General features: G+C 37.1%; 1 protein-coding gene across 2 annotated transcripts; it reads right to left on the minus strand.

Annotated features, from left to right (window-relative positions):
• Nucleotides 1-618: 618 nt before the first annotated feature.
• LOC119993323 (kinesin-like protein KIN-7C, mitochondrial) lies at nt 619-14,353 on the minus strand. 2 transcript variants are annotated; one of them, XM_038840399.1, is made up of 25 exons: nt 13,952-14,353; nt 13,732-13,829; nt 13,155-13,244; nt 11,736-11,788; nt 10,815-10,880; nt 10,681-10,734; nt 9,574-9,633; nt 8,978-9,056; nt 8,579-8,646; nt 7,969-8,031; nt 7,784-7,888; nt 7,136-7,240; nt 6,701-6,808; nt 6,484-6,630; nt 5,951-6,133; nt 5,694-5,864; nt 4,433-4,672; nt 3,894-4,034; nt 3,682-3,807; nt 2,921-2,971; nt 2,774-2,821; nt 2,419-2,700; nt 1,532-2,284; nt 1,070-1,159; nt 619-951 (listed from the first exon to the last, which is right to left on the minus strand). In XM_038840399.1, the coding sequence occupies exons 1-25, from the start codon at nt 14,209-14,211 to the stop codon at nt 937-939; spliced, it is 3,456 nt and encodes a 1,151-aa protein (XP_038696327.1). In that variant the 5' UTR covers nt 14,212-14,353; the 3' UTR covers nt 619-936. The 2 variants fall into 2 exon arrangements, with proteins under 2 accessions (XP_038696327.1, XP_038696328.1); XM_038840400.1 differs by lacking the exons at nt 11,736-11,788; nt 13,732-13,829; nt 13,952-14,353 and having other exon boundaries at nt 13,155-13,173.
• Nucleotides 14,354-14,555: the final 202 nt, after the last annotated feature.

The raw sequence follows: 14,555 nt of genomic DNA on the forward strand, positions 1-14,555 counted from the left end.
AATATTACTGACCCAACATATTCTGTAGCTTTGATAAAAATTTTAAAAAAATTAACTTGAAAATATAATCCGCAATGCCTTTAGATTACAATAAGTTTCTGTTTAGGGGTGTCTGAGACGTTTGGGCCACAAAACCTCCGGGGCTCACTGTGCCAGGGTGGGCCAGGCCAGCCCACCTTACCCCTCTATTCAAGCTGGTCATTATCAAGGCAATACCGTAAAAAAGTACACTATTTGACATTGCTCGACTACAAGCAAAAATGGATGACTAATTCATGAGGTTCAAAAAAAAAAAAAAACACAAGAAAATAGACCATCTACTGATGACATGCCGCTTCGATAATAATCATGCTCAGCAAGCTTTTCAAATCTCGTTTAATTTCTAGTAATTTTCTCACTAGCACATTATTGTGTGAACCATGGTCCATAGCGTCATTGCAACATAAGAGTCAATTTGAGTCACAAGAGCAGTCTCTCCACTAATTGGGGTAAGGCTGCCAACATCTGCCTTTCCCCGAACCCATGCATGACCACTCCTAAGTCCTAATGCCTTGAGCACATGAATTGTTTACAAGATATAGCAGCCAAACACCCATGATTAGTGTATATAACCCGAAGTTGGCAAATTTTCTACTTACTCTTTTGTTTATAGCATTACTTCTACTCCATAAACAAAAGCAGGTTATCAAGTGGTCTTGAACTGGATGCTCAAATAGAGACACCGTTTACATAGATTATATACATTTGTTTCAATCACTAATTCCACACCTTGTGAGATGTGAAAAATAGAAGCAAGAAATTTCAACATTTCATGCAAGTCACAGTATATATAACAGGCAATATGAGCAGCACAGCCAGAGTCATAAGTAGAATCAACACTAACCTCCAAGGTCAATAACTCCTTCAGCTGGAGAATTCATGTTAGCTTAAAATTGATCAATGTAGTGCACACTGCGTGTTAAAGGAACACATTAGAAAAACAAACAAAAAGAACTACAAGACGAAAATAAAAATAATGAAAACAAATATCTTATTTTTAAGAACATTAACAACACCAACAACAAATTACCTTTGCATGACAAATTTTTGTTATCGCCTCAAGATGAAAATTCTGCAATTCTTCAAGTGCAGTGACATCCATACCTCCAATGTCTTCACCCTAAGGGATGATAAAAACTAAATTACTAATTCTGTGATTCTTCATAGGATTTTTTTCACATATGCTTTTGACAAAATACATAACCGAGAATCATGATATGAAGCCATATTTGTGAATCTTATTACCAAGTGCAGCTACAATCAATGAGGGGAAAAAATTAGTATAAACATTTTAGGGCAATATTTTGTTCTCAGACAATCTTGTTATGGAAGTGATAGCATAAAGATTGCACAAAAATGCCATGTTTCATGATATATACATCAAAGGAGGATACAACTTGCAGCTAAAAAAAATTCAAAAAGGAGAGAAAAAAAATTTATCAGGAAGGCCATCGTCAGTTTCTCAAGAAGCTCAGTCAAGAAAGTGTTTTACCTTCAATCGGGAAACTAGAACTTCTAGTTCTTTGCATCTTTTCCTTTCCTTCTGAATCTGATAGCAACCATTCAACTCCTCTAATGTTCTAATCTCATCGACGCTTTTACAGCTTTCCTCTTTAAATCCTTTAAATGACTGAAAATTAGATAGCAAGAATCCATTTCTGATGGCTGGCTGGGAAATGCTCAACATATGGGCCCCTTCAGATGACAAGTCGTCACCACTAATGCCGCACAGTCTCATCTTGTTAACCAGAACCCACATATTTGCGAGCTCATTCACCAAATCTTCTTCGCGTAGTTTTGCTTCATCGAGCCTTCTTCGAAGCTCACTTTCTCTCTCATCTCTCTCAGTCAGAGCAGTCTGCAATGCAACATCTGCTTGGCATCTTAAATTGAGTTCTTTCTGCATTTCTTCAACCAGAAACTCATACTCTCGTCTTCTCAGGCACCCACCAGGTTGACCACTACTCATTCTATCTTCATTGTAATCATCTAGTGAAGATTTCTGAAAGTAGTTAGGTTTGCACAAGGCCTCCTTTGCAGCAGCCAGATCACCACTTAGCTTTGCATTTTCATATGAAAGCCTGGTTACTTTTTCAGCCAAGTTTCGAAGCTCAACTGCCGCAGCAGCAGCCAATTCTTTTGCATAAGAAGTCTCCTCTGCCAATTTTTTACAGTGAATTTCAAGCCCTTCCTTGTCCTCAATCAGCTTCACCTTCTCTTGCTTTAAATTCTCTATCTCAGCAGGCTATGTATGTGTGTTTGGAATAGCAAATAGGACAAAAATCAAAAGTTGGCACCTCTTCTGTTTGCATTTTGAAAAAAGTAGTATACCCAATACCAATATAGAAGAATTAGGAAATAAAAAAATAGAGGGAAAACCTGCACAAGAACTTGGGAATTAAAAAATGCATCGCCGCTGCATTCATTGGAGTCCCCTTGTGAAAATATTCGATTTAAGCTCATGACACTTGTTGGAGTATTTTCATCGGCATAAGCTTCTTCACATGACCCTTCAATAGTCTTGTCCAATAGCTCTTTGGCATAAGTCTGATGATTCCTTTCTGGAAGATGTAGTGGATTGCTGGAGCTCCTATCTGCTAATGAGCTAAGCTGTTTCCGTAGCAAAAGAATAGTCTCTTGCATCTCAGCGTTCTCCGATGTCTGCAAAAAATAATAGCGCCAAAGTTGTTACAATGGAAGTCCACAATTGAATCCTACAGCTCTTGAGTTGTACCTTCATCTGTAGTTGCTCCTGAAGTATCCTATTGTCTGCTGACTTAATCTGTTCAATCATTCCACAACGAAGGAATATCTTAATAAAACAATTTAGCTTTTAAAATTAACAAATGATCGTCACAAGTAGGAATGTGGGATAACAAACCTCAAGTTCAAAAGTTTTTTCATTTAGCTGGGAAGTTAACTTCGACAGTGCCTATATGAGAGTATCAAACAAATAATAAATGTCAAAGGTTAGTCAACGAAGTAGCGACCACAAAAAAGAAATTAAATAAGGAAGGTAGAAGAAAAGGAGAAGAAGAAGTTCCCTCAATTTTTTCAGAGTTGGGGCCTGGGGGGGTGGACGTACTTCATCCCATCATTTGTCCAGTATCAGACAAATTTTGTAAGTTTTCATTCTACCCCCTTCTTACATTATATATTACTTGTTAATACAGATGCATTATTTATAAGGGATTTTGAAATATAAATAGTGGAAGCACAGGTGTGCAAGAGAAAAGAACAGGCATTTTAAAGCTTTAGTGCATAATGAATTGTCCTTAAATATCAGTGATGTTAAAGGGGCGAAATGCAGCAATTGTTATAATCAATAACACCCATACCTAACTATTAATTGAATAGATTGTGACTTTCGTCTTTAATTTACCCTAGAGTGCAATTAAATTAAAAATTAAAAAATATATAGGAAGAAAATCCTTTAGTAATTTTACGTGAACTACACCATCTATACAACTACTCTCCATTTCCTAGCAATTGGGTAAGGCCGCTTACTTTTGAGTTTTGATTCTTCCTATGCTCAACAGTGGTGGGACTTGGGAGCTTCGTAGACTAGGCTACACGTATACGATAAGTGCTAAGACTGGTTTCTCCATTATTTGTAGAAACTATTACTTTACGCATAGTTACCTGAGACATTTCATTGCCATTTGCAGTATGTGGACTCAACCCAACAGAGCCAATCATCCGCTGCTCCAAAACACGTATTTGACGCTTCTTTTCACTAATTTCAGATTTCAACCTCCGCATCTGTTCCTATATTTACAAATATGAAAGAGCCACTCATTAAGTTTAATAACTCCTGGTCCATTCTAAAAGCAACGACCCAAGAGGAAGCTCACTTTAAGTTGTGAATCTTCAGAGTTGCCAGTTGCTTGCTCTGACAACCGTTTGAGAGAACTTGTGGACAACGCCACCTCCCCAACTAACATTTTCATTTGCTCGCGAAGCAGATCCATTTGATCCATTATTGTGGCCCCAGTCTGCAGAAGAAGACATTTCATCGTTCAATTAATCTTACAAGTTCAAAGCCCTAAGCTCTGATGCACCAATGTAAACTCATTAAATTGAATAAGCTAGCTTTAACGGTGGCTTTCAATGATCAAAAGAAAAAATGCTGAGACAGCTGGAAAGATGACAGAACAAAATGTCACATAAAAAATTCCAAACATGCCATCTTCAGTAATTACACAACCTCAGCATGGCAGTATGAAATTTCTCATATATTCAACAGTTTGATTACAAAATTGTGAGTAGAGTTATCAAGACTATAATTTCTACAGAAGCTCCAAGAAGCTAATTAATTTAACATAAATCATGCATCCTCAAGCATATTTAGCATCAATTGAAGCAGATACGTGGTGGTAAAAATTTCTCTCACCGGAGGCAGGCGGCGACCTGTGACAGCTGCACTGAACAAGTCACCTGCTTGGGTCTTTTCTGGAAATGAGTTAATGGCCAGAGGATCATCTCCCCATCTACCTACTGATTTTCTCTGTCTATCCGTCATATCATTATGCATTATTTTATCCCCCGATGGTTTTGAATAAGGGGTAGGCGACTCACTCTCGGAGCTCTCACCAGTAGCACTTGGAGATGATCCAACCAGGCTGTCAGGTTTCTGCATTGGAAAGAACAGTATACTTTAAGTATACTGCATTTGTTGTTGTTCATACAAAAACATATCCCAAGCCATCAAAACTATAAAATACTTGGCCCCTCAAAATAATACTAGGATGGATATATATCAAAAAAATTACTGACAGGAATTCGTAATGCCAATTGCTTTCAGTTCAATTTTAAAACTTTCTGGAACTTTTGAAAGCTAATAAATAAGAAATATTGACAATGCTTTGTTTAGACAGTTATGCTCTGGCATAAAGATAAGAACTTACTTTTATTTTGTAAAAAAATTGTCGAGTCAAGCATTATTTCCCACAGTAACTATTAGACTTTAAGGTACAAAAGTTCCACATTCACTCAAAGGATAAGATTGTTGTATATCGGAATACTAAAAGGTTTTCACAATGTTCAAACATCATTATCATCATGCAAACCTTCAGCAACTAGCGGTGAGACATGTATTGCACAGAATACCATAAAGATAAGGCTCTTTTTAACCTAAATTTCTCCCTGCATCTCACTTATTATTCATATTATAATCTCCCTGTATACCACCAAAACAAAGTGAAAGTAATTTGTCAAAATCAGCTGTCTAATGAATAAAATTGCATCTGGATCTAACAATAGGAATCATTTATTTTTATATATAACAGCGAGTCTAATTCTAGAAATTGAAATAAAAACATTTCAACAAAGTCAGGGATAAAATTCATGGAAAAAAATAAAGACTGATCAACAAGTTGCGACTTTTTTTTTGGTGACGAGGGAACCCACTGAAAGCACAGCCCACCAGACTCTACCCCAATGGTAAACCCACGACAACAAGTTGTGACTTGTGTCCTCTATATGCGAACTAAAAGTACAAGATCATTAAGATCATGAGGTGTTGACCAGCAAAAGGAAGTCAATCTCAATTAAGAGATCATATACCATACTTTTTCACAACTTGAAATACCCTAATGAAGCCAACTCCCTTTTAAATTAAATCAAAAGTAATTGGAATAGTAATAAGTACATACTTTCATTTTAAACCAGCCAATCATTCCCCGCCTCCTGTTCCTTTTGTAATCTTTGACTAACTCATCTAGATTGGTGGCATCGTCCCTTCCTTCTGCTGAAACTTCAGATGCATGGCTTCCGATATCATCTTCAATCATATATTCCTGTTTTCTCTCTGGCAAATACGCCAGCTGCTTCAAAAGGGAATAATCAATAAGTTCATGGAGGCGATCACTTGTCACACATACACGGAGATCTCTAAATAATAATAACACACCTCATCTTCCCCAAAAGAATGTCGTCGTCTGTGGCCGGGCCTTTCAGGAATACTTGATTGCATGGAATTCTTGGTTGAAACCAATATGAGTTTGGACAATCGCTGAATTCTTCCCAACAAAGCTGCCTTGGCCTGTTCCTCCTCTTCCAATCTCGACTGCAATTTAACCTGCCCAGCTTCCAGCTGAGGAGCCATTAAAAATATGCATATCAGAAGAAAGCAAGCATGATACAACAGAAGAGACCAGAATGATAATTAGCTACTAGCAGGTTAGACTTCTAAGTACTCTATTTGAACAAATAAATTCATTATTATCATGACAAGTGCATAGTTTTAAAAGAAAATTTTAAAATCTTTATATAATGTATTAATTTTAAAGTGTTTTTTTTTTGCAGTTCCCTGAATAGTGAACAATTTTTATGTCCTGTACATAACCTTCTAACTATTGAGGTGGCATCCACTTGGAGCCTTTTTGCGTTTCTTTTTCTGCTTTGGAAAAGAAAAGGCAAAAAATTGTATGTGCAAGCACAAACCTGAAGCTTCAAATTAACCAGGTCTTCTTGAGTAGATGCACCCACAAAAGGATTCCCCATCATTCCGTGCTTCAATTGCTGGAGTTCTTGCTTCAGAAAAGAAATTTCGTTCTGATACTTTTTGATAAGAGACTTCTCATCTATGATCTGAGAAGGAAATGTTTTAGAAAACAAAAGAACAAAGTGAACAATTTGAAGTTAAAACTTCCAGACTTGCCTTATTTTGGGCGGCCTTGATTTCTACATGCTTGCTCCGATGGGCAAACTTCAATGTGTTGTGTGTCTCTTCACTATTGCTAGAAGCAGGTGTCACAGTGCATATAAGCTACAGAGTACCAAGGACGTGCATGGGCTTTAGTATTAATGTACAAGTAATACACAATTCTGAGACTATGACAGCAACACAAAGCACACCAATAACAACCACCACAGCAACCACAACAAGAACAGCTCCCAGAATAAGGAAGGAAAAAGGAATATTAGTGCGACAGTGCCAACCCCCACCCACAATTAAAAAGAATAATAACAGAAACTATTCCAAAACAAGCATGCAACATCTGAATTCTAGTTTGACGGGAATAAATTTAATTATTGTGAGGCAGAGTTGCTGATCATACAAATTTCAAATGCAGAAACTTTGCACCCAACTTACAGAAATCCGCCCATGGCCACTGAGGGATGACTGTAGCAAGCGGGTGAGTTTTGAATCTCGGTAGGGAATATGAGTGGCTTTTCCATCAGTCAGTTTCGAAATTACCTGCAATGGGCCAACAGCAAGCAGTTAATAACTAAAAAAGACTTAAAAGTCTATGATTCTTAAAGGCAACCATTACAAGATTGCCAAGTTGGCAATCATAACCACATCAACGATTAAAGGACTAAAAGTAAAACATTTCATGCAGACTCATTGCCCAAAAAATCCCAACATCATGCAATAAAATTTTTCATATGTTTAGACTAGGTCTAATCATATGCTTCTAAATTATAAATGTGCTTTTAACATTCATTCACATTAGACTAGCATCACTGCAGAATCAATCCGAATATGCATTTAAGTTGTCGTAATTTGAATTTAATCTGTGTGAGTACGCAGTTTCAATTTAAAAAATAATGTCAGTATATGCAATAAAGCTCAATCAGTGCCTAAATAATTATCACAGAAGTTCTTGTTCTACAAACACAGAGGGGATAATCACATTAGCATATCCAAGCTACTAAAGTGCCAATAGTCACTTATAAAAATAAATGAAAAAAGAAACATTGAGAGGAGATAAGACTGAAAAAAAGAGCAATTCCGTACTGTGCCAAGAGTTAGTAGACTTTTATTAATGTAAGAGCCCTCTTTTCTCCGCAATCCAATTGTTTCAGTTTTAGAACTTTCAGATCCTGCAAGATCAATCAAATGCTGCAAAGAATTGACGAAAATAAAATTACTCATAGTCAAATATCAGAGAGTAAGGTAAGAAATGGAGATATGGAAATTACCAATTGTGACAAATTTACATCATCTTCTCCTTGATTTTCCCCACGTGGACTGCTTTCAATAGTCTAAAAAATAAGCAAAATAAAATCTAACATTATAAGACACCACAAGTAATCTTGACATAAACACCCCCCGCAAAAAAATATTTTAAAAAATACTTCATTTAAGTAAACGCAACTAAAGTATTCTGAAACTAAGAACAGTCACGAATTCTTCAGTGGGAGACATTTCATTTTTGTACACTACAGTTCTCAATCTTTCCAATTCGCTACAACACTCTTGAACGATATTGTTCAATGCCACCAGTACCACCAAAACTTTACACCAAGTCTACAAATAGAACACATAATGTAACTTTCAAATAAGTGGAGAAGGCACAATTCTATCAATCGAAGTTTGTACAAAGTAAAATAATTTGACATGAAAGCACAAATATTTTCTGCTCTGCTTTCCAATAAAATGAAATTAAAAGACACTTCCTAGTTAGATGTGTCATCCACTAAAATGTTGAACATTTAGTCTAAACATAGCCTTAAAGTGCTAGAGGCATTATTCAAAAAAAGAAGAACATATGTTCCACACTTATCAGTTGAAAATAAAATATATACATACCAAGGTGAATATAGTGTGGCTCCGACTACTGAGAAGATTAAAATTATTTGAACCCACATGCCTGTGCTCTGAAAATTTTAAAAAATGATATGTTAAATATGCTATTCGGCTGAAAAAAAAAAAGAAACTGTAAACAATACTCATGAATGATAAAATTGCAAAAGGAGAATATCAGGATCGTAAATTTGGAAGATATAAGAAAAGCAACATAATTTTATGAGCATATATAGAAACACATGTAGAATATTTAAGATTATGATCAAATAAGGAATACAAAGAGAGAAAATTGAAAAGCATAGGTTGCATCTCAACATGCATTAGATTCTACCCACAGTAAACAAGAAATTATGTAACTTTCTCCAAGTTCACATTCTTGAAGGCAATAAATTGTCATTACACCTTCTCCAGATGCTATCAATGAGAGAGCATGTGCAGGGGATAGAACGACTTCTTCTTTGATTCCCTCAACGTAAGTTCCCTGTCAACATAAAAAAGCCCATCTCTTAATAACATTATCTCATAAATCAGGCTCTCATTATCAAGAACAATAGAAATAAATCAAACTACAGATGATGACCGAAAGCACACTAGGCCAGCCAGAGAAAAGCTCCTTTAATTTTCAGTAGAGCCAAATAAATTAAAAATAAGTATTGAGAGATAATGGGAAAGAGCACAAAAGTCTTGCAGAGTTGCAGGTCATGCAGGGTAACTCTTAAATTAGGAAAAAAGATGAAGCTGCTATGTTGGAGGATATTTTACTTGCTTTAAGAGGGGGATAAGAAAGCAATCTCCAGCCAATTCTAATTCCAAAAGATCAAAAAGGCTTGTAGACGGCAAGTGACCCATTTGGCATGCATAAGTTTAAATGACTGATATTTTTCGATTACTATAGTGGTACGGTTAAACATTCCATATCCTACAAGGAATAACCTACAAAGCAGCAATGAATATGAAATAGCTCATCATCTCATAGCTCCTCCATAAAATACAAGTACCTGAGCATCTTCTCTTATTTTTAGGTTTTGCCCGATTGGATCAAGTAAGTCATTGATGACCTAGACAGAAGAAAAGGAAATTCATTATCAATCATGAAGAAAACAACAAGAATTTGTTTCATAAGTGTTGAGATTCAGGACTTCTTTAAAAACTGGAATTCCTTCTTTGATAGGATTTGACATGTTTACATTGAATAGCAATGCAACTTGCAACTTGTACAATAAAAATTAATGTATTAAAAACTACTTCCTTCTTTATATATGTTATCATGATAAATAAAGATACAGATATTAGAACAAATCTGAAACAGCAAAGTTGGAAAACATCCGGAGATCCATATCTGACGAGTATGTTCAGTAACCATCCTACAGAAGAGTGGCCCATGGGTATAATAGTATCCAATGCTTGCTGATAAGAATTGAAGCAAGGTGCCCCATGGGTTATATTGCCAAAAATTCAAGCAGGGATTAGTGCGAGGAATTCTGACACCAATAATGACATTCCTGTGAAATGTGAACAAACTTTCAGAGCAGTGCCACCAGCCAGGTATGATGTTGCAAGATGGCCAGGAAAAAATTTGGGATCTCCTTCCTCGAGGCTTCATGATCTGAATGCACTTAATCTATTCCAGAGAAGATGTTCAGTGCCAGCCAACAGGTCTGGTGTTGCAAGAAGCCCAAGATAAATGTGTAACTCAACACAGAAAAGTTTAACACAGATCTTAGTTGACATCAAACAGCAGCCCATATGGAAAAGCATCAAACAAATCAAATTTTGATATTTTTGGGAATAGATGAAATATTTGTTGTCAATCAAAGAATTCAATCCAATAACTTGAAAAAATTTTGTGATACAAAGGCCCCTGGAAAAGAGGTTTGTGCAAGCTCATACAACACCATGTACTATATACGTCAGCGTAAATCGTGCAACTCTAGTTGGTGTAATAAATCCTTCAGAAATCTCAACCACACAAAATGTACATGCTACACACACATTTACATAAACGTACATAGAAACACACATATGTATGAAATGTATTGTATACTATGATGATAGGAGAGATAAAAATATTAAGTTCATAATAAGCAAAATAAACTGACGCTGACCTCATTATAAATTTCTAGGTAAGAAACACGAAGAAGAAATTCCCGCCCGGACATCTGAAATATAATTGAGAATGTCCGTAAATGCTAGAGGATAGTTCAAGTTACACTCATTAACTTGCAAAGTATATAATGACCTCTTGAATAATTCCAAACACATCCTTCACAGCCAAAGGAATAATTCCAGGTGATTTTTGCTCCCCCTACAAAACAAAAATAAAAGAGTAAGTTTGTACCATCATAGTTTCTGAGCACTTGAAAAACAAGAAGAAATAGAGTTTACCAACTTAAATGAACACGCAAAAGTGACAGGTAAGGCATGCAAGTGCCTTTCTGTCTTAAATGCTGGGTTTTGACCAAGGCTCATGTTAATTTTTATTTCATGAAACCCTCCTCTCAGCAACAAAGTAGCATTGGAAGGAACTGGGTGTGTGTAAGATTCTGGATTATGCAACATACTCTTTTTCACAGGATTAAAAGCAAAGACAAGTAGAACTAAAAAAATTCGGGTTACATGATCCACTATCCTGGTGCATTCAACATGCATACCCCAAGGCAGCGATTTCGAATGACTTGACAGCATTTCAAAACACACAATACTTTTTTAAAAGAGTAAAAGAGCCTTTCCACCTCATCCTTATTATGAGAAGCGAAAAAGTACTCTTTCCACTTCATCCTTATTATGAGAAGCGAAAAAAGTACCTTTTTTTGTCACAACGGAAAAATCATCGTTATCATCAGGATAAAACCATCAGCCTTTATCCCAACCAATGGTGGTCTCAGCTAAATGAATAAAAGGTGAATAACCAACTCTCGTGCACAAGGCTCCCATAGTGGGTGGGATATTCGATAGACAGGATGTACACATACCTTATCCCCACATAATATGTAGAGAGAATGTTTCCAAGAATTGAACATGTGACCTCTAAATTACATTCCTGCAACTCTACCACTAGGCCACATGTTCGCATAGTCAACAAATGACAAGCTAGAGGCCAACATTACAAACAAATGTAAGCACTGGGTGCTATGCAAATTGCTTCTACCAAGCGTCTTACATGCATTGTGTGAGTCTTCCCACTACTGGTAATACCATATGCAAATACTGTACCTGCATGAAATAGAAGAATTATTAGGGGTGGCAAAAACAACAAGTGAAGGAAGCAATTTGTCGACCATGATGTGTAGTCACAGCATGACATGTTCTCTTTTGTTGATATGGGCTGCAAATACAGTAAGGCAGGGGAGGCAAGCCAGGGATTAAACAAAAGCTTACAGAAACTCGGGGAAGCAGCCTCTGTCTTTTAAGAATAGTACCCTTCAAGGGCAGATCATAATGAGATGCCAGTGGCATTGATGTAACAACTGGGACTCTTTCCTAGGATGATTGAGTGAAGCTAGCTGAAACTAGAGTTTTACAATATGAAAGTGTGTCTTGAATATAACATAGAACTTGCTTTTATAAAGGAATCCAAAATCGTCGATTACTATCAAGTATTAGATGTAAGAGGCTAAGAGCCCACCTAGGAAACAGTGTCGGCCCATCAACAATCAACAGTAAAAAAATCCAGAGTTGAAGACAAGAATCAGTCTCGGGAAAGTATAAAACTACTTCCAATGATAGACGATCAATGTCAGAAAAGTTAAAACCTCTCATGAGTGGAAAGTCTATCCCGAATACAAAAAGGGGAGAAGTTTCTGACATCAACAGTAGGTAAAACACATAAACAAGCTTCAAACAAGAAGATGCAGCATAATCAGGTACGTATACAATGAAAAGGAAAGGCGCCAGAGTTAAGCAGTTCCTCACTCCCTCCATAAAAAATGTTTCCAAGATGCAATGGATAATTATTTCACCTTTCCCAATTACTCCACATAACAAAAAACAAAGACAAGAAGCATTTCTGGAAAGGCAGAAAACATATACTCATGATCCATGTTAGAATGAGTTTAAAAGATTAATTAGCCTCCACCCAAAGGCTAGCCTATTGGGTGAAATGGTAATTTAACATGGTATCAGACAAGGGGCTACAGATTCAATCCCTATTTTCCGCATCTGCCTCCCCCAATTTCAAACAATTTCCGCACCCATTGGCCAACCTTAAAAGGATTGTTCTGGCCCACACGGCCACACGTGGTCTCTAACCCTGCGTGGGATGTCCAGATCCCACGTATGGACTTTCACACCATGTGGGATGTCCGGCCCCCAAATGTGGGCTTGAACATCCTGGAAATGGAATGTGCTTAAATTATTAAATTGCGCTTCACCCAACAAGTTAGCATATTAGCTGAAATGGTCATTTAACAACCCAAGCTACTCTTTTTTTCCATATTGTTTCCCAAAACAACTTCACGATTAAATTCACGGATTGAAAAAATATCATTCTTCAAATTATAACACAAGCATAAAAAAAATAGTTAAAGAACTTTTTCTGTTAAACATAAGAATTCTTGAATCAATGAAGAAATATAATTACCATTTATCCCTTGCATAACACCACTAACAACATGCTGGGCAGCAACATCATAAACATGTCGGGTCGTTGTTGCTGGGCCAAACACCCTATCTGCATTAATATCAAAAGCGTTCAATAGCCCAGCGGAAACACAGATTTTTTTAGATTTAGTTGAAAGAAGAAAAGGTGAAATAAAGCTAAGTTTACAAAAAATACAACCTCCATTTACGAGCACCAACTAACAAATAGGAAGCAAATCTATGGGGCCGGCTTCAAATACTTCACATGATATGACACAATAGACTCCTCAAATAAAACAAATACAGCAACAAATTATTTCAATTTCTGTTACTATGTAAAAAGGAAACGAATCTCCCAATAGCTTATGCTTTTGTAAGTGGTTAATATAATCCTTTACAGTTTGCACATTCCATCATAAATCACCCTAAATTCGCTTACATATTTTCTTCTAAGCTATTTATTTTAGAGATTCTGCTTCCATCAACTATAGGATGCCTACTTTAACATCTGAATTTCTATATAACAATCAATACGTACTTAAATATATACTACAGACAGGATTGACAACAATACTAACCGAACCCATAAGCAATTGAAGGATTGTACTCGTTCCTCACTGTATTATCTCCGTCTGCATACCATGCAATTTCCTCCCCCTTGTTAATCTCCCTAGCACTGCAAAATAAGGTAAAAAGAAACAGAGTTTCCCCATGATCACTAATAGCTAAACGACAGACTAATTATCCTCTAAATTTTCAACCAGCAAGAAATTACAAAGAGGGCCAAAAATACGTTACCTGAGAGGACGGAACCTAACCGTGACAGTCACATTCTCCCTGGACTTACTGGTCTCGGGCCGGTCAAGGACCTGGGCTGGAGGGCTCGCGCTCGTGCTCGCAGGAGAGGCCGATAGCCTCGAAGGAGGCCTCGACGATGAAGTTGATGAAGGAGTTACCGGCCGACCGGCTTGCTTGACAGTCGGCGGTTGCGACGCTGACTTTCGGGAACGGAAAGGCGAGATGCCGGAGGTGAACCGGTGGGACCTACTTGATGACATGGAGGAGAGACAAAATATGTGTGTATGAGAGAGAGAGAGACAGAGAGAGGACGGTTTGAGGTGGAAGTCAGATGCCGGCCATAGCTCTCTGTGTAGTGTGTATTGTGCCGCCTTTTGGACTTTGGTTGGCGCCCTCGAAAATTAGGATTTGATGTACTATTGCTTCTTTGAAATTTTCTCAGTCTTCCGTAGACAGAATGACGAATATGACCTTAGTTTATGAATGGGCCGCAACGGCTCAAAAAATTAATGGGCCAGACCAAGATAGAGAGATGGCCCACTCTACTTGTCGCAGATTTCTCCTCCGAGCTTGGCCCGGCCCAACTCTACCCGGAATTTGAACG

This window comes from Tripterygium wilfordii, chromosome 23 (assembly GCF_013401445.1).
Source record: "Tripterygium wilfordii isolate XIE 37 chromosome 23, ASM1340144v1, whole genome shotgun sequence".
In the NCBI taxonomy this organism is placed as follows: Eukaryota; Viridiplantae; Streptophyta; class Magnoliopsida; order Celastrales; family Celastraceae; genus Tripterygium; species Tripterygium wilfordii.